This window comes from Oculina patagonica, chromosome 10 (genome assembly GCF_052425735.1).
Source record: "Oculina patagonica isolate OP01 chromosome 10, crgOcupat, whole genome shotgun sequence".
NCBI classification, from domain to species: domain Eukaryota; kingdom Metazoa; phylum Cnidaria; class Anthozoa; order Scleractinia; family Oculinidae; genus Oculina; species Oculina patagonica.
In genome coordinates this window covers 14,556,513-14,582,495 of record NC_135767.1, presented here as the reverse complement: position 1 = coordinate 14,582,495, position 25,983 = coordinate 14,556,513, and the positions used below count along the sequence as shown (strand labels likewise).

Genomic DNA, 25,983 nt, shown 5'->3' with positions numbered 1-25,983 from the left:
ATTTCCAGTCATCGTCAGGATGGAAAGAAACCAGCCGAGAATCCAGAACCAGGTTTCCATTTTTCAGCTTCAATACAGAGAGTAAAAATGATTTGATGATTATCAGGAGCGGGTTTTACTGAAAAGACGGACAAAAAGTTCTTTTGCCTTCAACCATCTGTTTTCAACTACTTGAAAAGCATCGATCAATTTCTACCCATTACTGAACTTACCCAAATAAGTTCCAACTGCTATGTAAAGAAGTATCAATTTCGGTTAATGCAATAAGTTGGGCTTGCAGGAAATTCGCTTATTTTTTTTTTCAAATCTCGATTTAAAAGCTAAGACAAATGATCCACATCCGTATTGATCGCCAAAACTTTTGTTATCTGTTCAAACAAAAATGATATAGTATCTTATAAAGCTAAAAACCTTAGTCATTCAATAAAGATTATTGATTGACGCTTTGACATGTCGAGTATGACTCTTTTGGCGCAAGTTTTATTTTCAACTAACCAAACAAACAGGGATGACGTATTGAAAGAGATCGACGCATTAAAGAGATTGAAATAGACTAGCCTAGAATACAGAACTAGGCTTTCATTTCCCAGCTTTATTAATCTGGAGATGATTTGACCCCAAAAGGGTATCTCTAACGATCTAAATCGAAAAAGCGTTACTTTATCGGGTTTACTTAAAGGTTGCGGCTTTCGACCATCTGTCCCCGTCTAATAGACACTGCATGTTTACGCTATTTGCTTAGAACTTTACTTATGCAAATGCATCTAGCTACGTTCAATTGCAATTTGCCACTTTTATGAGTTTTATTTCAAATATGAGTCCAAAAATAAAATCTACAATTTAAAAGCATTATTGTCACCCCATGAAGTTTTGACGTTTTGAGACGGCGAGTGAGACGGCTTTTCCGCTTTGTTAACCAATGAAAAATTGATGACGCAACCATCCGATCAAGATTGTTAATTCGATAAGCCGGCCTCCAGGCTATCGAAGTTTCTATTTGGGTTGTACACATTATTAGTATACATCTGAGGTAAATCCTTCATATCAGCAATAAGAGCAAAGACTACAAACGGTCTATTTTGTCGAAGATGGTTATGGCAAATTGCTGAAAACATCGGTCATCCCACAAAGATTTCATTGGAGTTTCGACATACTGAGTTTTAATGGGTCTTTAGAGCTTCTAACCAATCAAGTAGTGATGACGTAAATATCAATTAGCGCTTGATCGAATTCTACACTTCCCTTGCATTAAGGAATGGATCATAACTTTTTGATGGGTGTTGGGCAATTTTCCGGCAAGATATATATATTTTTTACCTTCTGGTTGTGCAAGATTTTTTTCAAGATTCTCTTGTATCTTTTTTCATGGCTCCCCTTGCACGATTCTTTTACAGTCATTCTTTTCATAATCCACTGGGTCTGTTACAGAGGGGTGTCTGTGACCTTTGTCAGTACTACAAATCTATATCAGTTGATGCTACAATAATGGTATTAAATGAATGCCCAATGATTGGTGAATATGTTGGGCCTGTTTCTTTCCTTGACGACACTGGTCACCATAGCAACAGTATAACATGTTGAAAACACCCTTAATTTTGACTTTAACTGCTTATAACTCAAAATCGATATCTTTTCCCCATTTTTTTTTATTATTGAACATTGATCAGCATGTTAAGATAGAAAGTTCTACGAGGTGGTCTCAGAGCCACCTTATAATTTTTTTTTTGAAAATTTAAGGTGGCTCTGAAACCGCTCCCTATAAATGTCAGCTTTTTGTCTTGTCTACTCAAGCAATGAATACAACATTCGTTTATTATTGTATATTTAGAAGTTTAAAGATTTTTCTTGTAGACTACAAATTCTTATCAAGAAAGGCTGTTTTCGCCTTTTATGCCACGTTTGATATGTTATTGACTCAGATTAAAGCAAAATTATTTTCCATACATTTCTCCCATTTTTTTAGTATTTCCTGTTCCATGTCCATGTAACGTATTTATTATACCATGACTGATTCAAAGACATTTTTGATTCGCTCGACAAACGCGTCAGAATCAAAGTTGTCCTACCTTGGCAAAAGATAGTGCAGCTTAAATTACTTACACTCTGTTGCGATCACAGAATAGATCAGCCTTTTAAACTCCTTTTTAATATCTCTTTTGAAGACGGCGTAAGCTAAAGGGTTAACGGCGGAGTTTAAAACCAAAACGGGCACTTCGTATTGGATATAGTTAAAACATGATTTTTGATCACCGAACATATTCGCAAAAGTACAACGGAGTAAAAGTCCGTAACACACAAGAAAAAAGCATACAACAACTGCCATCATTTTTACTGCAGACTTTTCCTGAGGTTTAAAGAAAACTCGGTGGTTAAAACGTAACTGTTTGGCTAATGTGCGGGCAGATCGATCGTGCTTGCAAACAACACGTAACATTGCAGCAAAGCAGAAGATTATATTATTTCATACATACTGAGATTTACAGTTAGAATTGATCTGTTAAAAACACGGTTCGGAAATTCTCGCAGCCAATGACAACGGCGAAACGACTTCCTCACACGTGAGAAACCCGTTTCGTCCAATCAGAAAGCGGCTGTCAAAACGCATCAACATTTTCAATGAACGTGGTAGCTTTGTCGATGGCGCTAGCTTTTTCACTGCTTGAAAGTTATCTCTTGCAGAGTTTTTGGCCTTTCGCACTTTTGTGGACGGTTTAAAACGTTCTCATTAACGACTATGGCTGAATGTTCTGGCAGAAGGTTTAAACCATTAAGTAAACCCATCGAAGAATATATTACTGAGCAGGAAAACAAAAACACTCGAGCAAAAACGCAGCGGGATGTGAAGCTGCTTTCTACATTTCTGCTGTAGAAAAACGAACAAAGAGAAATTGAAAAAATCCAACCAGAAGAGCTCAGCCGTTACCTTAGTGAATTCATTCTTAGTGTGAAAAGAAAAGATGGCCAAGACTATGAACCATCGAGCCTTTGAGGGTTGTTCTCAAGTTTTAACCGGTATTTAAGAGAAAGCAAATACTCAGCGAGTATTATCGAAGACACTGTGTTTGATCAAGCTAGAAAATGTCTGGAAGCTCGCAGCAAACAACTGAAAAAAGAAGGCAAAGGGAACAAACCCAACGAAACTCATTTTCATATGAATGGTTTCGCACGTAGACTCGTTTTGAAACAGAGGAAAAGAGTAACTCGGAAATGGCCTATTAGCATTTTATTTTCCCAAGCTATGTGGTACTGAGACGTTAATAAAGTTTCTTATCTTTTTTATCTGTTCATGTTATCAGCTTGGGCATAAATACAATTGTTGTGGACAGATGAACGAGCTTTGTTCGTATGAACATTCTCATATCCAACTTGCGACTCGACTCATGCATGTGATTTGCAAATTTCGTGATATAATATGGAAAACAGGTAGCCACTCTTTTATAACTTCTAACACAATACTAACACAGGAATACGGTGTTTAAGTACTTTGAGAGGGTTAAAAAAGGAAATAGTGAAGAAAGACGGTGGCATCTGTTGTTGATCACTTTATTCCCATGCAAAGTAGGAAACTGTCAGATTCTTACTTGCCTAATTGGTTAAGCAAGCCATGATTAATCGAATCAAAATAAAATTTCTTTTTCGAATATTAAACTTCTTGCTTGTTATGTTTTAATTAGCGACTTGAGCGTCGCATGGCGCAAAAAAATACAGTGACTCAGATATAAACTATAAGGGTCGATATAATAATAAATTATTTTCCGTTTGTCTCACGACGTAGTCACGTGTGATGGAGATCGCGACGTTTCGCCTTATCAGGCGATAAGGTCGACTGGTTGTGTGTGAACTTATAAAGCACGCTGCTGCGCTGTGATTGGTTGGTTTTCAACAGCTGTGATTGGTGCATTTCGATCCTCGCTGTTTCTGTGTCCTGTTGTTCCCTCAGCGGTCCGCTGTCGTACAGTTCTCCTGTTGTTGTGTTTTTTGATCGTGGGCATCCATGCTTCAGGAATTTCAACTCCATTATCCCTGTTGATATTATTAGGGTGAAGTCTTATGTGAATTGCCTCTTTGACCCTGCGTTTGTACCATTTTGGGTCACGATCAATAAACTTTACCTCGTTCCAAAGGGGGTAGTGTCCGGTGTTATTGGTGTGTTCTGCAACGGCGGAGGTCTGGGTACGGGCGAGTCGGATGTCCCGGTCGTGTTCTTTGATTCTGTCTTGCATAGGTCTTCCCGTCTCACCGATGGTTATCCTTGTTCTTTCTTGCAGAAGATCACCAAGACCAGAAAACCGAGAACCAATGCTGAACCCGCGACCGAGTTTAAATCCACTGCGGTTTTGCCCTACGTCAAAGGTCTTTCCGAACAACTTCGCCGCTGCCTACAACAACAAGGCGTGCGGGCTGTTTTCAAGTCGGAAACCACACTACGATCACACCTAGTACGGCCGAAAGACGCTGTTGATTCCACTAAGCAAGATGGCGTTGTTTACAGGATTCCCTGTGAATGTGGCAAAGTTTACATCGGTGAGACGGGAAGACCTATGCAAGACAGGATCAAAGAACACGACCGGGACATCCGACTCGCCCGTACCCAGACCTCCGCCGTTGCAGCACACACCAACAACACCGGACACTACCCGCTTTGGAGCGAGGTAAAGTTTATTGATCGTGACCCAAACTGGTACAAACGCAGGGTCAAAGACACAATTCACATAAGACTTCACCCTAATAATATCAACAGGGATAATGGAATTGAAATTCCTGAAGCATGGATGCCCACGATCAAAAAACACAACAACAGGAGAATTGTACGACAGCGGACCGCTGAGGGAACAACAGGACACAGAAACAGCGAGGATCGAAATGCACCAATCAAAGCTGTTGAAAACCAACCAATCACAGCGCAGCAGCGTGCTTTATAAGTTCACACACAACCAGTCGACCTTATCGCCTGATGAAGACTAGCAGTGTGCAGTCGAAACGACGCGATCTCCATCACACGTGACTACGTCGTGAGACAAACGAAAAATAATTTATTATTGCACTCTACCACGATGAATAACCACAACATTTTTTACGATATTAATGTTCGATATAGTTTACGTAAATGTTTTCTTTTTTTACATTTGGTGTTCCACATGATTAGTAATGAGACATACAATTCTACTAGAATAATTTAAGATTGTTCAAGTTAATTACAATTTTTAAAGACCACAGAATAGATCAGTCTTTAAGACTCCTTCTTAATGTCTCTCTTAAAGACAGCGTAAGCTAAAGGGTTTACAGCGGAGTTTAAAACCAGAAGAGGCACTTTAAATTGGTTATCATTACATGGTGTGTTGTCACTGAGGATATAAACAAAACTACAACGCAAAGCAATTCCGTAACTCACAAGAAATAAAGCAATAACAACTGCCATCATTTTAACTGCAGACTTATCCTGAACTTTGAACAAAACGTGATGGTTAAAGCGTAGCTGTTTTGCTAGGGTGCGGGTAGCTCGATCGTGCTTGCAAACAACTAATAACATAGATGCAAAGCAAAAGATTATGACAACAAACGATAGTAACTCGAAAAACATACACACCCAACCAGAAATAGTATTAATAATAGGCTTTTTCAAACTAAACCAGAGTGATGACACGAGCACAACGAAAGTAGCTGGGATTGCCCAAGATAAAGAGATCATTTCAATGACACGGCGGCGCTTCATAAAAGTCAAGTATTGTAATGGTTTCACAACGGCCATGTAGCGATCCAGTACTAAGCTGCACAAATTTCCCACGGATGCGTACGCGAAGAGCCACCTTATATAGTCAATACCGTCAGCTAGAAGTCCTTGCGAGTTGCACCCAGTCGCCATCTCGCAGAAGAACTGTGAAGGAACTGAGCTCATCCCCATACAGAAATCAGCGACTGCTAATGAAACGACGAACGCGTTGGTTTTGGTTCGAAGCTGCCGTTTTCTGCAAGCAATAAAGATAACAAATCCATTTCCAGCTACCGTTAGGATAGAAAGAAACCAGCCGAGAATCCAGAACCAGGTTTCCATATTCCAGCAGCACTGTGGAGAGTTCAAGATATCTCGATGATGGTTAGAAGCAAGTACTTCAAAAGACCGAAAACGCGTTGTTTTATCTTGTTTATATAAAGGCTGTTTTATAAACCATCTGGTCTCAACTCATTATAATGCATCGTTCCATTTTTATTAGGAACTTAACTTATTCAAATGACATCTAACTACGCACAAGCTCCTACTGTTATGTAAATAAGTGATGTCGGTCGATGCCATCTGTTAGTCTTGCAGAGAAATTCGCTCATTGTTCGAATTCGTTTTTAAAGCTAAGGCAATCTTCCACATCCGCATTGATCAGCAAGACTTTTGTTGTTATTAGCTCTAATAAAATGGTGCAATATCTTCTACAGCTAGAAACAATAGTCACCTCATAATGACTTTTATTTGACGTTTTCACGACGAGTATGACTTATTTAGTGTTTTTCTTTTCTTCTAACCAATCAAACAGTGATGACGCAAACAGTGTGCAGCATTCATTATATATGCAGGCCTCCAAGTCAGATAACTTGTTGCCGTAAATCCTTCATATCAGCAATAACAGAAAGTGTTCTAGTTTTAACTTTATAAAAAATCTGCGATCAAAGACCCATTTAAAACGGTCTATTTTATCGCACATATTTCTTCTTGTTTTAAATTGACACTCATGAAAGCTGGATGAGAACATCGGTCAATCCATAAAGATTTTGAGCGATGTTTCGTCATGCCAGGTTTGACATTTAATGGGTTACTCGAGCTTCCAGCCAATCAAGGAGTGATGACGTAATTACCAATCGGCGCTTGATTGACTTCTTCGCATCCATTCATCTCGATTTGGAGGTCGATTTGAACCATATTAAGACCTTCAAGAGATATAGGTAATGATTTTTCGTTTGGCTGGCGATGAATAAAATAGTGTTCATGCCTTCATGACATGTCATATGTCATAGTTTGATGACCGTATGATCATTTTTACTCGTGAATGTAATGAAACGAGTATGGTTATGGAAAGTGATATGCAAATTTTCACTCGGTCAGTCGGTCGGTCGATGGGCTGTTAACTTTAATTTATGAATAATAATTATCCATTAAATTATGGGCTGTTAACTTTAATTTATGAATAATAATTTATGCTTTAAATTATAAATTAACTTTTTGTTTCACCCCTCTGAGGTTTGAACCGGCGACTCCTAACATCAACTACCTGGTTTTGAAGACCAAACGCTTAACCGCTAGACCACTTCGACTTCCGTGTCATTTGCGCCGAAAATTAGCATATAGATTTCTTTGTAATGTTCTTATCCGACTGACCGATACCGTAGGTTCAAAGTTTTATGGCTTGTATGTATAAAACCTATTCGAATGGCTCGATTTATAGCTCTTAAAGAATTTCACATGACAAATAGAAGAAATAATCTTAGAGAAAATATGAAAATCTTCGAAGCACTAGTGATATTCCGTGTTTTCATGAAATTTTTAGATTTTGCAGGCACGAACTGTGGACTGCGACTGCGTTGGGTATTAAAAGGTTGATTTCAGGACAATTGTATGAATAAAGTCCAATTTTAGCAGTCTCTGAATGTTTTATAGTTCCAAGCGTATTGTACGATAATCAATAGTCATGATACGTAAATAATTTATCGTCAAAAAGCTCGCCAAACTGACGAATTTTGTTGCCTTTTAATAATATACTGTATAGTACTTGATTTGCATCTCTAATAGATTCATAAAAAAGGAGAAAGAAAAAAAAAGACGTCGTATAAAATTGTAAAAAAGATTGTCGTAAAAAAAAAACTTCACCCCTCTGAGGTTTGAACCGGCGACTCTTAACATCAACTGTGGATTTGAAGATCAAACGCTTAACCGCTAGACCACTTCGACTTCCGTGTCATTTGCGCCGAAAATTAGCATATAGATTTCTTTGTAATGTTCTTATCCGACTGACCGATACCGTTGGTTCAAAGTTTAATGGCTTGTATGTATAAAACCTATTCGAATGGCTCGATTTATAGCTCTTAAGAATTTCACATGACAAATAGAGGAAATAATCTTAGCGAAAATATGAAAATCTTCGAAGCACTAGTGATATTCCGTGTTTTCATGAAATTTTTAGATTTTGCAGGCACGAACTGTGGACTGCGACTGTGTTGGGTATTAAAAGGTTGATTTCAGGACAATTGTATGAATAAAGTCCAATTTTAGCAGTCTCTGAATGTTTTATAGTTCCAAGCGTATTGTACGATAATCGATAGTCATGATACGTAAATAATTTATCGTCAAAAAGCTCGCCAAACTGACAAATTTTGTTGCCTTTTAATAATATACTGTATAGTACTTGATTTGCATCCCTAATAGATTCATAAAAAAGGAGAAGAAAAAAAAAGACGTCGTATAAAATTGTAAAATAGATTGTCCTAAAAAAAAAGGAATGGATTACCCGCGTCCGCTGTAAACACAAGGAACCAACGTGATCATATCTCCCTTCAAACAACTTCTATACTAACATGCCGCTCACAAAAAGACAGAATCATTTCATAGCTCTACACCAATACATTTAGTATTCTCATTCACGAGTGGGCTAACAAAGCACCTTTGATTATATTGCTTTTCTAAGCCTCTTGGCCAATTAAAGGGTGATGCATGACGCAAACTCAAACCGGCCTCTTTGACTATCATGATTGCCATTCAATTCAGGGAATTAGTTGTCCTCGCATTTCTTGTCTAAGTTCTTGTTTAGTAATATAAGAAAATCACATTGTTATAACAGAGACAATCGTCTATTCGTTTTTTTTTTTTTTTTTTAAAAAAGACCTGATAAATATTATTTCTACAACGAACAACATATCGGGATGCGTAATGACGTCTAGGTTCGTTTTGTTTTAAACTTAAATGTCAACAAGCTGAAAACATCAGTTACGAATTAAAGATCTTGATTGACGTTGTGACATGCTTCGTTTGACAATTTTCATGGGTTTTTCTTAGCTTCCAACCAATTGCAGCGAGGACGCAAGCGCAACCATCAATTGGCCTGTTTGACTTTTACGCTTCACATTAAGTTCAAATAACTGGTTTTCGTATTTCTTGTCCGAGTTTATGTTTAACCATATCAATAGTATCACGAATTAATGCACAGTGTTGAAAACAGAGGCAAATCTTTAATATCACAAGCAATGACTGCAAAATTTCCTTTTAAAAGTTTGAATTATATATTTGATCATTAACATACAGCTGTAAACATCAGTGACTTCATCAAAAAGTTTTATTTGATGTTTTAACATACGTACTCATTTTGTCATCTTTAAATTGATTTTCTAAACCAATCTCCCGCTTCCTCGTTAAGGAAGTTTTTATTGGAGTTCTCGGTTTACCTTTTAACACTATCATCTGTCTTTTAAAGCTTCATTAAGACACTTCGGGGATTACAAAGAAATGTATCTACCTTTTCTTACTAATTTTCGCGATTTCAAAATAATCGCTAAATTTAATGCACGCGAAAAAAAACATTGCGCGTAGTTTTAACACGCGAAAATTAATACCATATTGATTTCATATCAGTAAAAGTTTTAAGTTTGGAACTGCAATTTTCTACTGTTCAAAAGGTGTCTTGTTTTTGACTAGCACCCTTCCTCTGCTTAAAACTCGGCTAAACTCGGCTTGGTGGCTTCCGGTAGATACATGGTGCCAGACCTTCGTATAGCTTCAGTAGTTCCTTAGTCTTTGACCATGACAACTAATCCATAAAACACTCGTAAAAGCGTGATATTTAATACACTTTTGCTCTAATTTTTCTTGCAATCGCGAAAATTCATACCCGCGAAAGTCAGCTTCCGAAATTAAGTACGCGCAAAAGTTAGTAAGAATAAGATAGAACATTTCGTAAACAGTCGTTTTATTTTTATTTATTTATTTTTTAAATAATGCAACTTTATTTACACACAACACTAATTATATAAGTACTACAGATTAAAGATAAATACATATTTACAACGGGCTATTTACAAGAGACGTAATTTTTACATGTACACTTTCAGAAGGAAAAATAAATAATTGTTAATTATAAGGATAACTAATTATGACTACTTCTAAAATATAATTCTTACTTACAATACAACGCTAGAGTACAATACATTACGCTAATTACATTAATACAACGAGACACATTTTAAATAATTACTAACTAACTTGAAATACATAGCTTATTAGTACAACGGTTCCTTTATTTTTTTACATCTTTGATTACTGACACTTCATCCCTAATAGCTTACAATACAAAACACTATTCACACTACGTTACTTACTTACTTACTTACTTACTTACTTACTTACTTACTTACTTACTTACTTACTTACTTACTTACTTACTTACTTACTTACTTACTTACTTACTTACTTACTTACTTACTTACTGCAAACGACAATTAATTAAAATACTACACAAAACAAAACAAAAACAAAAAACAACAACAACAAAGAGAGTGACATGCTACCGATGATGTGATAATTATTTAAAAGAAATCTTTCCACTTAAAATTAAAATGGGCGAGTTTATTTGCACGTAAGGCGATGTACTTTTCGAGATCTATTTTCCCTCGCACGTAGACGACAAAATCCGCAAATTGATATTTTTTGTCATTTTTAGCGCAGATGAACAGGAAAATCTTGCCAACAGTCGTTTTATGTTTCTCTTTAATTACTTATGGCAAGACGCGGATCGCGAAAAGTGTGTGTCCCGGCGTGCAAAACTTGCTCTGGTCAAACATATGACTTTTAACAGTCTAGGTAATTCTAGGTTTTATTTTTACTATATGAACGTTCTAGTTTTGTTCAGCTACACTGTTAAAAATACTCCCGTAGGCAACTTTAAAGGTTACATTAAGTATTTATCCGATTTGTTTCCCTTTCAGCATAGGGTGTAGATGCTTCGCATTAGACACAATAGTAAAAAGTACGGAAGTAAACAATTATATCTACTGATCTTTGCGATAAACGTCTTGTCTGATTAAGGTTTGCCTCAAGATACAATTTTCTCTCTCTTTTCTCTTTATTTTTTTCTTTTTTTTTTGTTTATTTGCTTGTTTTGTGTTGTTTACGCCACGACTAGATGAGTATAAGCGAATCCGGCTTAAAAATTTTCTACGCGCGGATGCTAACGCTTTTATTTTAAAGTCACGCTAGTTGTCACACACGGCGGATAAGTGTCACATATGTGTGGCCATTTCTGACTCGATATAAAAGTTACACTCTTCTTCCTTTTATAGGACTGTAGACAGGCTCTCGAAAGCCAATACCATATCAAAGTCTCTTCGAGATATCGACGTTTTTGCATGAAGTATGAGTCGAAGGTTTATCCTGTGCATTGTTCTTCGAACTTATCATTACAGTTTCTTTGTAGTTTAGTTTAACAATTTCCTATCTTCGCGGAGGAAATGCAGCCATATAATTTTGTCAAAAATGGCTTGTCCGCGACGGGTATTTATACACATATTCCTTAACATTACACAAATAAACAGTGCAAATTTCACCGAGATCTGACAATTCTATACTTTAAAATTGCAAGGACCTTTCGAGGCAGTCGATTACGGCAGCGAAATTAGCAAATGAAACAGCAAAATATGCGTTCGACGCTTTGTTTTTGCGACGCCATATTTGAATTGTTATAGCCGGGTAGACCGCTGTTCAATGTGTTGAAGGCCGTATCGTTACGATTGCTCCACGAAAAAGCACGAAAAAAAATACGGATATTTCCGACTACTGTCGGAGAAAACATTGCGCATATAATTGGGGCGTAAACAAATCGTTACACTCAAGCTGCGTTTTGTCTAGGCTCTGCGAGGGTCGGATATCAAGACCCAGGATTAAACAAAAGCCATATATACAGTGAATGCTTTCGAATTATATTTGAAGATGAAATACGAAAGAATTTTGCTGTCTTTGACTGAAATTCCACTCGAACTGCGTAGATACGATCGCATGTTGTAAAGCCGATTCATGCAACATTGCTGTCATTCCCTGTCAACGCGAGGTCACCACGTCCCTAACGACCTAGGCTGATGACGAAATAGGGTTGCGCTTACATGTAGCGACCAAATTTGGCCTAATTTTTAACCGCTCCTAAGCTAAAAAAGGCCCCCATCTCTTGCATTTGTTTTAACTTCAATAAAACGAGCGAGTTTTTTTGGTATGGTTTATTTTTGACGTTTGTAATTTTTAAACGATGTAAGTGCTAATGATTATTTATTCGTGTTTTAGTTACGCAATCCATTGTTTGTGCGACGCTTTTTATAGATCGCCTTTCAGACACACGTGCGTTGAGATAAGAAAGCTGACATGTAACTTTTAAAATTGTTATATAACGTTTGTAAATGTGACAAGTCACGTTTTTTTCACGAGATCGCAAGTGATCACCCACAGCGGAAAGTAATCCCTTGAGAAATAAAAACAGTCCCTTGATAAATTAAAAAAGTCCCTTGAGAGTTTACAAATATGTGGTTCCAAATTTTGTCCACTAACCCCTATTCTACGTTTTTAGCTTGTAAACAAGCAAAAACGTCGAAAAAGGGAAGAAAAGAAAATAAAAGGAGCGGATGTCAACAGTCATGCATGTCGGTTTGAAAAAAAAATGCGGTCTGATTTTAACAATGGCACTAAGCATATAAACAGCTAACACCATCTTAAATCGTGAAGGAGGAAGAAGGTTGTCAAGCTCTGTTGCATGCACGTAGAGAAAAATAAAGCCATTAACTCTCTTTTTTTCTTGGCCATTTCAATTTCACCAGGAATAAAATACAAAAAGCGTCAACAAACATAACACATGGACTACGCATGGTCTGAAAAAAAAAGAATCTAAACTTTATTTGACATTTAGGAAAATAAAACCAGCAAAAACTAAAATCATTTCAGCAGTTGATATTAGCTTCATTAGTCTGTTCACTGGCCTCTATTTCTCATATTGTTCTTCAGTCAATCTTTGAACGCAAGAAACGAATCGCGAGAGAACTGGACGCCAGCGCAAAGCAAAAGGTGCGAGGGACTCCCCGTGAGTCGTGCTCGGGTTTCTCGCTCGCTGCTATTTTTTGCGTGGAAATTAAAAATAGAGAGGCTGTGAAGCCTGTGAATAGTCTTCAGTTCCATCACGACAACCAACAGGCATCTTGTGTTTCTTGTTCGATTCTTGTATTTTTCCGAAACGCTTCCTTCTATTTTCCTCATGCCATATCCCGTTTCTTTCCCATTCGCCTCTGCTCTCCACAGTGGGGGCCAGGAAACTGTCACGAACAGATATCGAACGTGCTGAATGACGTTAATACTTCCGTTCCAGCGACCAATAGCGCAGAATTCTGAACATTCGATAACTTCCGGTTATTATTGCTCAAAAGGAAGGTGATTACAATAGTAGCGCACATTTCAACTTCGACATCATGGACAAACGAGTTATTTTACTCCTTGCTGCGACTGCCTTGCTTTTGTCGATGTTTGTAGAAACATCAACTAGCAACCAACTTTTCTCGTCGCTACAGTTTACCCGCAACACGCTGATGGGATTCTCGCGTGGCTCCGAGCGAACCGTGGAAATTCTTACTCCAGAAAAGACCACGAAGACGGTTGTCAATCCCTCGAGTACAAAGGGTAAACATGGTGTTCACAAAGTAAAGAAATTCGGGAAAGATAAAGCTGTAATACCAGCCTCAACTGCGGGAGAAGTGGATAAAGGTCCCTTAAGGCCAAGAGCAACGCAGAAACCAGTGACGCAAACTGTGATCACATACCAGAAGAAACGCAAGACCTACAGACCACGAACCTCGCCATCCAACAAATTTCTTGAAGCTATAAACGACATTGAACGAGCCGTAGCAAACGCAAGAGCCTCAGGAGTCCGTTACAGCGACGCTACCTTGACAAGACTGAAAGGGGTTTTGGTGCGAGCGATCAGAAGTAAAAGCTATAAATATGCGCGGGATGTTTTGGGACAGATCATGTATTTACTGAGTACGAAATCATCGTCGCCAGGGCGCAGAAAGAGAACCTCGCAAAACGAAGGAAGTAACTTTCTTCAGGGCCTTCGTCAACAACTTGGAAGTGTGACGTTCGATAGTTTCATGGCAGTTCAAGGCGACGTTTCACTGATGTTTGTCATTGATGACACCGGAAGCATGGGGCAAGAAATTCAGGCGACAAAAAACATCGCGATAGACATTATCAATTATCCGCGTCAAGCTCCTGTGGAGTACATTTTATCGCCTTTTAATGATCCTTATCCAGGTATGTTATAAAGAACATTCTAATCTATTTAATTGTCACGTCGATCTTTCGGGGGGCGATTTCACGAGATTGGTCAACATGTCGCTATTAAATGCACGAAAGAAACTGTAAATATTTTTTTGGAGATTTTCTTAGACAAAATGGAAGAATGTGACAAGGTGTGTTTGACATTTTTAATTTTAGATCAAAGAGAAAATAATACTTTTTTGAGTTTGTCTTTTCGCAAAACCGTCTCAATCTTATGCAACACTTCTTTTGTGATTTGCTACCTTAGTAGACCTTTACAGCGGTTCTAAATATTCTTTTCTTTTACAGATTAATAACAAATTAAATATGATATCTATGGCAAAAATTAGCTTGTACGTAAATATCGTGTCATGTTGAACAGCAGCCTCCTACGCAAACGTTCTTTTATCTCGTCACGGGGACGAAAGATTGCATGACAACCCAAAAGAACGTCTTGTAGGAGGCTAGTCGAATTGAGGCTTTCTGACTTCTGGATAGGGGGATGGCGCAATGATGTCTTTTCTGGGTAGCGTATTACCTCAATAACAGCCAGGAGCGATTATTCTTAGAAACAACGCAAAAAACAGTATTAGCATAAAGAACGACGAATGGAAACAGGCTCTTTTTTTTGCTTTTGTTTGTTTGTTTGTTTGTTTTTTTGTCTTTGTTATTGTTGTTGCTGTTTCTGTATTGAAATTTTTAACACGAAGGAAGGTAGAGAGGGGCATGATTGTTTATTCAACGGAGGTATGGGGGTGAGGAACTTTTTCTCGATGATTTCAAATATTGTCACCAAAAGAAGGAAGGAGCGATTTTTTTCGAGGAGGAAGATTAAAGAAACGCTGTTTTTTTAGCAAATTTTAACTGATAGCTGAGAAATCACCAAACGCTTTCTTAACCTTGTCCCAGGGTCTTCTCCGCTTTTTAAAATGGCGTAATTTTGAAAACGTAGAAGACCCTGGGGATGAGGTTGACGCAGTCGTTATTTCTTCTCGTCACGCAATCTTTAAGGGAGGAAAGATTGCGTGACAATCCAAAAGAACCTCAAATCTAAATAGGGGGCTAGAAGAAAGGCTGTCATCGCCAGGAAATTAACGTTGCTCTGTTCCAACACAGATGAGTCACCAGTGATCTTCAAAGACGAAATAGAGGCGGGAGAGTTTGTGCAAGCTATAAACGATCTTACGCCCCATGGTGGAGGGGACTGCCCGGAGTATGCATTTACGGGCATGCTAGAAGCGCTCTATCAGGAGCCCCAGTGGGGGTCTCCCATGTATGTGTTCACAGACGCGGGTCCAAAAGATGCTTCAGATGAATTCATCGAAGAAGTGAAGCATTTAGCTAGTCCTGAGGAATATGGTGTGACGATTAACTTCTTTACAACAGGTAAGGAGTGTTACGAAAGTTGGTCAACAAAATCTCGCATGATTTTTAGCAAAAATGACGAAATTTTCAAGTCATCTATTTAGGTCGGCGTAAAGGCCTTATGTCACCGCGTTGGACTCTGGGAATCCGAGAAGTGATCATTTAATCCCAGTTACTACTACTCCATCCTTTCAATACCTTAACTTAATTGTCTTTTGCCGATAAAACCAAAACTAAAAGCCGCCTGCTGTAAGCGTTACAGCTTTCCTTCAAAGCTGTTTTTTTTGGTAACACGACGCGTATCTCTACTCACCTTCAAAAGGCAGAAAAGCTGCCTCGCTGTCGTCACGCAAGTTGTTTGGCGTCGCAAATAACAGCTGCGAAGAAGCTGCGTGACATCCCTCATAGTTATTTTAAAGAGCCTTTTTAACTTTAATTCTTTTTCCAACGACCCCTTTAGGTTATTGCCGATCTCAAGGATACTCGGGCAACGATCCAAGAAATCTTCATCCAGCTTTCAAAGAACTAGCAGAGTTGACTTCTGGTCAGGCCATTCTGCTAAAAGATCACTGGGAACTGGAGCAGCTGGACAGTTTGACGGGAGGGGTCCTGGAAGGAACAAATGTCATAAGTATCGGCTCGAACATGTCTGGAAGAAAGAAGCGTGGCGTAAGACTAGCCGGGGGCGCTGGAGACAGACGACATGGCCTTCCAGTAAACAGGAACATGGAAAAATTGCCTGTAGGGGCTGCAAGCGCTGGCGACAGTCGATATAGCATTCCCGTGGACGAGTCTATTGAAAAAATGACTGTTACGGTTAGCACCACTCGGCAAAATACAGAAGGTGGGTACTTCCTTGCTCTTGTCAGTCATTCCTCTTTATATAGGTATCCTGTTACTCGTAGTTTGTGTGTCTAGTTAGGTGAAGATTGGGTATCCTGTGGGAAAGCAGTTGATTGTCTCGTCAAACGGAGGATGGTGTCCTGTGAGCACTGTAGTCCGGCAAAGGGTGGTAATTTCGACGTACAAGAATGTTATTGTAACAAAGTCCATTACTTCCCCTTGAAATACAAAAAAAGAATATTCTGAAACTTTTAGTTGGCCATTTTATTATTGGTACTGTTAAGTTCTTAAGGTTGATTTTCACTTGCGACAAAGTCGTAATCGTTGTGGCAAGAGCGCTTATGCGACCTGGTGAAAATCAAAAACCGGAGTCTAAGCGAAGTCATCGGCCAGATGGACTCATAGTAGAAAGAATCAGAACGGTTCTATTTTCCTCCGATTCCCCTTTTGAGTCAGTCTCGCGTAATCAAGTGAAAACTAAACTGTCGGAGTCGCAAGCGGAAGCGGAAGAATAAACTAGTTACAATGCAAGTTTTCAGGCCCTCCGAAAACTTTCTGCTTGTGTAGAGGTAAGGAGTGATTGGGTAAGCAATCTCTTCGCGTTATTTTTACTAATGTTTTTTTAAGTTTGGAGTCTGCAAACACTACTTCACATTTCGAAACTAAAACGATTCTTCGTACCTCCTCTTGTCATTAAAAAGATCGTAAAAAGGTTTATGCGTCCGCAACATAGTTTTCCGAGCTACTCCTAAATACAGCTAATTCGAAAAAAGGTTGTCGGAAAAAAGCACAAAAGTGCCCGGGACAAGACCAAAAGGTGGTATGGGTAGAGGGCTACTGCATGTGCTGAATACTAATAAGACGGCGACATGACAAACGCGTAATTAGCCGTTTTCTTTCTCTTCAGACATGTGAAAACAAAGTACTTTTACTTTCTGAATTAGAAGAACTTTCAAAACTCAAAGACATACGACGGTTAAAGTTAAGCTACAGAAAAAGGCCTCCTATAGGAAAAACAAAATCTTTACGTGCAAAATTACAAACTTGTACATTTTTTCTAGGCCAATATGCAAAATTCAAGTGAATACCCATACTACTTTTCGGTCTTGTCGCGTGTCACTGTTAACGGTTTACCTTATGATCGAGTGACAAATAGCAGTCAGTGAAAACAAGGAAAATGTATCAAACTAAACATTTGTAATAATTTTGTGGACCTTGCAGGGCAAGGAATCACCCTTATGGATCCCGATGACGTCGAAATAACGTCTGGAAAACTAGGTTTGTCCCAGATCTCTGTCTATCAGGTCGACAACCCTAAAGAGGGGGCCTGGACCCTGGTCGTGTCTGGCAACAATGGTGGGCACGAATTCTATGTCAAGTCCAGCAGTGAGACGAATGTTGACTTCGAGCAGTATTTTATAATTCCACTGCGAGGACGCAGAGGAGAAACTGTTGATGTTCCTATTTCTAATCCTGTGATCGGTAAGTCTAAAAGATTTTAAGTATGTTTTTAATTAATATTTAGATAACAATAGCAATATTTGTGGTAAGATGTTTCGCGCACAGTAGGCGATTTTCAGGGAGGTCATTTGACAAAAAGACAACCTAAAATATCTTACAAAGCACTTGCAAAGCAAATACATTGAAAATATAACATCAAACATTTGCAACTATAAACTTTAGTTAAGACGTTTTTCTATAAACGTACGCAGCGTGTACTTTAAGTTTGTTTTTACACCTTCTACCGGCAAAAAAGATATGTTTATGCATCCAAAGAGTCCAAGTTTGACAGCAATTTTTTCTCCATTTTTTGTGTGTTGTTCCGGCTCGAGAAGAGCACTTGCTTGGGATCAAAATTTCTGTTTTTTATACTAGTAGTATTTAAAGCTAGAAGCGCGTGAGGCCGTGTATTCCCAATAAAATTCACATTTTAAAGTGTTGGTTTTTGTGGGGAAATATCCTGTTCCAGGCGTTCAAAAAGTCCTAAAGCAGCGCGTAAAACTGCGAGGGAAACCGGAGAATCCGGAGAAAATCCCTCGGATTAAGGACGAGAACCAACAACAAACTCAACCCATATATGCCGCCGGGTCTGGGAATCAAACCCGGGTCGCATTGGTGGAAGGCGAGTGCTCTCACTACTGCGCCATCGGGTTTGACAATACTATGTAGTAAATAAAATATGAGCGGGAGATCTGTATGGGAGTTTACAATGGCGAGCCAATAGGCGAGCCATTGTAAACGCCCATACAGATCTCTCGCTCATACTTTTTTTTGTAAACGCCCATACAGATCGGACGGGAATATTTTATTCTACTTGTGAAATGAAAACAATAAATTGAATGGAAAGTTTTGTTATGCGAATCAGTTGAGATCTGTATCAAAAGTTAATGAATACTAATTAGCTGAGCAGGAGTCCGTATCAAAAGTTGATTATATTGTTTGATTTGTATTGGGCTTTACAGTTGTGTACATGTGATCTGAATACTGTGCTGGGATTGGTTTGCACCCTCATGAATAGTTAATAAATTTTACAAGCAACATTAAAGTCAAAGAGTGTCCTTGCGCCCAGAACAAACCTTTAAGCCCCAGTGTCCACATACAATTTCTCCTGACTGATCTCCATACATTTTCGTGTAGCAGTGGTTCGGAGAATTTGTTAAAATATCAAAGCAACTTCAATTGGTGATCATTTTATAAATTCTCATAACCAATCCCTTGTTGAAGTATTGTTATTGTTAGGAGAAATTTGATGTTGGTCACTCTTTGGACTTACAGTGTTAACAGTGCATTCTATTCTATTTCTCAAAGGTAAATTAAACAAACTGGTTATAACTGTGGCTGGGTCTGAGAAGGTCGACACAAGTTCCGTTCGCCTGGAGCTTATCACTACAGAAGGAACCCGGATTAGTGACGTCACACTACAGACAAGTGACAACGTCCATTTCACCGCGAGTATCACGCCACGTTCAGGCGAACCGTTCAAACTGAAGCTCAAGGGAACCACACTTGGCGGGAACTCGTTTGAGAGGATTTCGCGCCAAACGATCAAACCAACCACGGCTGTGCTCAGGGGCAAGTACGCTAGTAATGATTACACCCTCCCTCTGGGAACTGACACGGTTGTTCATTTTCAACTGTGTAATTTTGGCGCCACTGAATACTTTGACGTGAAAGTCGTTAAAGACAAGTTGGGGTACGTCACTACAAGCAATGTCAGGGCGAGGCGTGTTTACAAGGGTCGCTGCACAATTCTTCCCATTCGCGCCAGAGCTACTCGTCCTCAAGACGTAGAAAAGACAAATACTGTGTTTTTAATTGCTAAGGGTCGAACATCTGAAATTGTTGTTTCGCAGTCAGTGCGCCTTTTCGTTGTCTTAGCTTAAAGGAAAACGTGTCGCCGAATGTAACGCCGCAGCTTAAAGTGTAATCGGGGAGTTAGAGCAAACGTTAACAGCAACTGCGAATGCAACGAAGACAAAAAAACAAAAACAAAAACAAAACAAAAAACTTCGCCAAATTTCCAAGTAAATTGAACGTGAGGTTTTATGACATGCGAACAAGGATCTTCAACAAGGTATCTACTTGTTATGTATTTTGTTAGGTCATTTCTTGGACGTCCTTTGCAGAAGAGCAAAGTGTAAAATACTCATTTCTGCTATTTTAGGAGAACTTCAACTCATAAATTTTATAAGCAGATTGGAAAGCTGTCTTTACTTATTCATGAACTCAGGTCTGGAGATTCGGCCGCTAAATTGTGGTTGCTTTAACTCCCTTAGCATTTATTCAAAAGGCATTTATTCAATTTATTCGATAACCTCTATGTACAATGGTTTAAGAAAACTGACGTTTCTGGTCATTGCTTAGTCAGTCTTACTCCCGTTAAGTTATACTGGAAAAAACACAATTAGAAGCACAACACCGATTTTTTGTCAGTCCAAACAGTGTGCATTTTTCCTCTCCGACGGAAATACGAACTCCTCATGGCATGAAAACCAACGCAAACGACAGACATCTGTTTTCTTAGGCCATTTTAGAGTAAAATAAGTCTCTAATTAACATTCCAGTCTGCTATTTCGCGAGCCTCACTGGTACACTGCTCTAAGCTTATTTTTTTTAGTATTTGTCTTGTCTTCATCGTTATTGTTTCTACTTTTTTACGTAGTATTCTAGCATAATAGGAGACAGTTATCTTAACCACGTTGTTTTTGCTCAATTTTTATGCTTCCGATCATTGGAAACCGGGTATTATCGCTTTGATAGAGGGTCTCAAGATAGAGTGGTGGCTTTTACGGTTAACGGTTAAAATTTTGGCTTTTTTACGGCTAACGGTTAATTGATTTCCATAACGGTTAACAGAAGTAAAAAGTTAATTTTAATTGTTTTAAAATATTAAAAATTAATTTGTATTATTGAAAAACATATTTTAGGTCTCAGGGCCATTCTGGGACGATGAAGTGGACTATTTTTGTTTATTTATAAGCTTTTATGTGAAGCCCACATTAATTTTCTTATATTTGGGCAATTTTAAGTCATAACTACTGAAAAATTAGTAGGAAATGTTTTATTGCAGTTATCTAAGTGAAACTTGCACACCTCATTGTCAAGACATGGAGCTACATTTTGATGGTCTATTTGAAACAGTGACACTAATTGACACCTGTCATATCAAGTTAAACATTAACAACAAAGATAATTAATAAACAAACTTGAACAATTTCAGTTCTGTAGCTACTTTCTCTTTAAAAGGAAAATTATAAAATGGCTTTAGAATCAAAGATTATTGTGTACTGAACATTTTGTTACCAAACACAGCTTATGTTGAGTGCCTCAAAGTTGTGAAAATTCACTTTTTCTGTAACAACGTGACATGTCACGCAACTAACTTTAAAAGGAATTTACTATCAAGAGGCCTCGCGGCAACTTATTTGGAAACTAACTTTGCCCAGATGCCTATTTGACTGATCATGATCCTTCTCCTCCTCACCAATATTGATCGTTCGAAGTTGTATCCTTTTGTCTAGGTCATCAACAAAAAATATTGCTGGTTCGTAAGGTAGAGCATCTAACGCAATGGTAAATTCTTCGTCATCCTACATCCTTCAAGATCAGGATTCATTCCTTCATCGGAGATGTCGAATTCTTGCAAAGGTTCAAAGAATTCGTCGGTTGTGCACCCATTTTGGGCGCTAGCCATATTGTCGAAGGCCTTTTAAATTCTCCAGCTCACGTGATGAACAAAATTTTCGAAAAAAACTCGTTCAAAAATGGTCAAAACCTTGCAAAACTGCACACGAATTGTAAAATCAACATTGGGGCAAGAAATATGACCGGGGGAAGGCTGGGTACTAAAAACAGGGAGTCCGCTGTATGAAAATTTGAAGTCGCATCTGCCGTACGATATATCGTACGCTGGGCGTCAAAGGGATAAATTATAAATACTGACCGATTTTTTACGGTTATCATATTTTACGGCTAACGGTTAAAATTTTCTAATTTTTACGCCTAACGGCTAAATTTTTGTCCGTTTTACGGCTAACGGTTAACCCCATTGAGACCCTCTTGATACAACAGTGAAAACTTAATTTAACTCAACTTTTCTTAAGACAGTAGAATCCCGATTTTTCGAACCTCCATGGGAAACGGAAATTGCTTCGAGAAATGGGAAGGTTTGAGAAATCAAAGAGTTAAATTACATAGAAGTACTATCCAAGGGGAAAAAAATTGGTCCGAGTAATCGGAAGTCTCGAGAAATCGAGGGTTTCGAGAAATCGGGATTCTACTGTATAGAGTTTGCTAATGGCGCAATAAAAGTAATTCATTATATATATATTATATATACATATTATAGCCGACACTAGTACCAGTCAAACGGCCGACTTAGAACAAGATTAAAGACCAACTACCTCTTGAATTAACATACGTTATATTCCCAGGCGGACTGGTGACGAGAATTCAGAAAACCATCGACTTCAAAATGGTATACCAACATATTCTTAGAGCTAAAATTTAATAAAGTTTAGAAAATTCTGAAGAGAGAATTGATATTGTTAATTCTTTCCTAATGGATGTTTTGATATCTAAATAATATATGACAATTAATTTCAGTGTATTTGCTGTCGAGGATCTATATCGTTGTAACAGTAATGCTTTACCTTAAAGATTTTTAACAGGTTGGGAAAAAGTTAGGCGGATAAGATAAAAATAAAGTAGAACAAGGAAAGGACGAGAGGGTTATAAAGAAATACTATAAAAAAAAAACAGTTATTAAAACTGATGTAGGATATTTTCATATGGACAATAAAACTTTTAATAAAACGTAGGATGAGTTGTCGTTTTGTTGATGTTGCTCCAGTTGTTGTTGCTGTTGCCGAATGCGAGCCAAGCCCACTGGAGGTCGGCCAAATAGCTCTTAACCCTATTCAGACCGGGCTTTTTTGGACCTTCTCAGACCGGGGGGGGGGGGGGCTTCCAGAATATTTAAGCAATCACCATGAAACTTATAGGATGTATTGTATGTCCGAAACTCTTTCTTTTGGTATACGTCACGTGGGATGGTGACGTCACATCACGTGACAATTACATCATGATGTCAAAACAGCCGCCATCTTGGATCCGCCATCTTGGATTTCAATGTCAAGTTCCTGACACATCATCCAACCCTACCGAATTATTGGCAGCGTTTGGTTAAATCTTAAAAAAGTTAAAAAAGTTCAAAGTCAGCGCGGGCCTCAAAAGCCCCCCCCCCCCCCGGTCTGAATAGGGTTAAAGGGACACTGTCACGAGACGTCATCTATGTTTTGTGTAAACTATACTAGAATTACGAGGGAACACTCACTGATCAACAAAATAACCTTTATAAATAAAAGAAAGGCATAAATTCATTCCCCAAGATGCCAATAAACCCTAATCAATGTTTTTCATGTGATTTTCTTCCAAGTAACATTGTCAACTTGAAAACGTCGGCCCTATTTTTTCAATTTTTAGGGACTTTCTTCTTACCCATCCATTGCCACACCAATTTTTACCAAAGCAAAGCCAGGCCACTATTGGTGGATTTCCTATTAAAACCAACACCTTTCATTGGATTTTCAAGTAATACTAAAACTCCGTGACATTGCCCCTTTAAAAAGAATTTGGATATAAGTTATCATCACCATTATCATCATCATCATCATCATTTTTATAATTATTATTAAACCCGTTGTGCTGTTGGTTTTGTTTTCAAACAGCATTGGTAGATAAGTGTAACCGAACTCAGCGTGATCACGTGAAGGTAATTTCCGCCGAATTTTCAGATGCCAATTGAACACCTTTAGTCTGCCGAAATTGAGTTTGATACTGACTTATATATTTCATACATTTGTTTGATACAAAACTGTAGAACTTCTGTTCGTTTGTCTTCTTGTTTGTTCTCAGCTTAATGTTAGTACCCCGTCTTCTCCGTATAAATGGAGTGCGCAATAGCAAAGTATGAAATATATTTGCGCGTGTTTGCTTTTTTTATTATTTTGCTAGCTATAACTGTTTTTCGCCACGTACATTTCCTGAGTTATCTGTTAAACAGAGATGAGAGGAGTTGAAAATTTCAGCAATTTCCTTTATCCTATGCAGTTAAAACCTTCTTGACGGTAGTACAGCACTAGCCAATTGATAAAAGGCCCATCATTTTTTTTTTTAATCATTTAATTATATCGCAGCACGATGAGGTTTATATTATGTTTGGAAAAAAATCCTCAATTCACCTCTGCATGGTGCGGTTGAAAGACTTGAAAGGTTAACGAAAACATTTAAAATAAGCTTTGCCAGTTTGTCTGAAATAGTAAAAATGTTTTAAACAGCAGACACTCGTGTTCCGCCAATGCTGACGGGTAAGCTAATACCCATTTGTGGCCCACAAAATTGTGTGATCTCACACCTCACGGCAGATAGCAATCCTCTTGTGTAGTACTAATCTACTTTACTGAGATGCGATAGATAAAAAAAAACCCAACGTTTTTAAAGTCATTGTATTTTATCATAGCGCAAAGAGATTTTGAGAATATTTGGCATACGAGTCTCTATCTATGTCTACATGGTACGGTTTAAAGGTTAACGAAAAAAAAAAACGGAAGCTCTGTTTAAAATAATAATAATAATAATAATAATGATAATAATAATAAAGCGAATTTATATGGAATATAAATGCCAATTTTATGTAATATAAATTTAAGTTAATGTGATAACCATGAAGGGATTTTAAAGAAGTAAAAATATTGCTCCAGTGAAATATATAGATATATCACGCAATAGGCTGCAAGACTCTAACACTCTTGCGTTACATTCAAAGGTCAAATATACTTCTGTACCAGTATGATGCGCAATTTCGGGCTGACCAATCATATTGCCCTTATTCTACAGTATCATGTCAATCAAGGCCATGCTGTTTTATCTAGACATCATTAATTTTACTTCAAATTCTCTGAGCTCTGAAATGGTTCTCACAATAATTCCCACCCACCCAACCCTCTTTGGTTTTTTTTTTTGGCACAGTACTCGTAGATATTTAGGCAATGTTGAAATTCTACACACAAATACTGCTATGTAGAGGGTTGTCCTTTATTATGATAACGAGTATTATTATTTTTAAACATTAGCCATAGCTGATGGACTAAAGCAGCAATTCTGCTTATATAGAAACTGTTATAATTGTTACCATTTTTGTATGCTAACTCAAGTTTTAGTAGAACTAATGGACTTAAGCAGCATGCCTGCTTATAGAGACATTGTTTTTATATTGTTACTATTTTGTATGCTAACTCAGGCTTAGAGCTTATAAAATGAAGCAGCATGACTGCTTATTAAGATGTTGTTAGTATTGTTAACATTTTGTTTGCCAACTCAAGCTTACAGCTGTTGGCCTTGAGAAATATCTCTTCTTCTTAGGACATTGATATAACTATTACCTTAGGTGTTAAGCTGGCATATACTAACTCGACCATTCTATTATTTGTTTACTGACTTTCATTTCTGATCTTCTTCAATAGGTTTAGACCATCTTACCTAAGTGTTGTTTTTCTTAAAATAAATAAACCACGGGAAGGGATGAAGTGCTCCATACAATTTGCCCTTTTGCCCCATAGCCTCAAAGGGTCAAGCTTTCCCTGTAGAGTGGGACCCCAGTGTTGCTGTTGTTGGCTGTTGTGTTTGTTCCCAAGGGCCCTGGAGATAAGAACCCCAGTTTCTTGGGAACCAGGAAATGTGGTTATGTTTGTTCCCAACCTCTCGTTGCCAACCAACTAACCTGTGATACCCTGCATGATTCCTTTTGGCAACTCGAGCACTTCATCCCTTACTCCTTTTCTCCCACTGAACTTGTTGTCTTGTTTTCATTTCATGGGTTGGGAGCATTAATAATGCTTTAAAATGCAGGCACCCGTAATGCGCTTAGGCTGAAGGGTAAGCTAATACCGATTTGTAGC

General features: G+C 38.1%; 2 protein-coding genes across 2 annotated transcripts; one reads left to right on the top strand and one right to left on the bottom strand.

Moving 5' to 3' along the window:
• Positions 1–3,816: 3,816 nt before the first annotated feature.
• On the bottom strand, positions 3,817–6,100 carry LOC144628053 (octopamine receptor beta-2R-like). The gene is made up of 2 exons (XM_078486107.1): positions 4,901–6,100; positions 3,817–4,061 (listed from the first exon to the last, which is right to left on the bottom strand). The coding sequence occupies exon 1, from the start codon at positions 6,050–6,052 to the stop codon at positions 5,231–5,233; it is 822 nt and encodes a 273-aa protein (XP_078342233.1). The 5' UTR covers positions 6,053–6,100; the 3' UTR covers positions 3,817–4,061; positions 4,901–5,230.
• A 7,322-nt stretch (positions 6,101–13,422) lies between these two features.
• On the top strand, positions 13,423–22,844 carry LOC144667074 (von Willebrand factor A domain-containing protein 7-like). Its single transcript, XM_078528454.1, has 5 exons — positions 13,423–14,311; positions 15,434–15,703; positions 16,143–16,526; positions 17,747–18,007; positions 19,334–22,844. Exons 1-5 carry the CDS (start codon positions 13,471–13,473, stop codon positions 19,906–19,908), a joined length of 2,331 nt encoding a protein of 776 aa, XP_078384580.1. The 5' UTR covers positions 13,423–13,470; the 3' UTR covers positions 19,909–22,844.
• Positions 22,845–25,983: the final 3,139 nt, after the last annotated feature.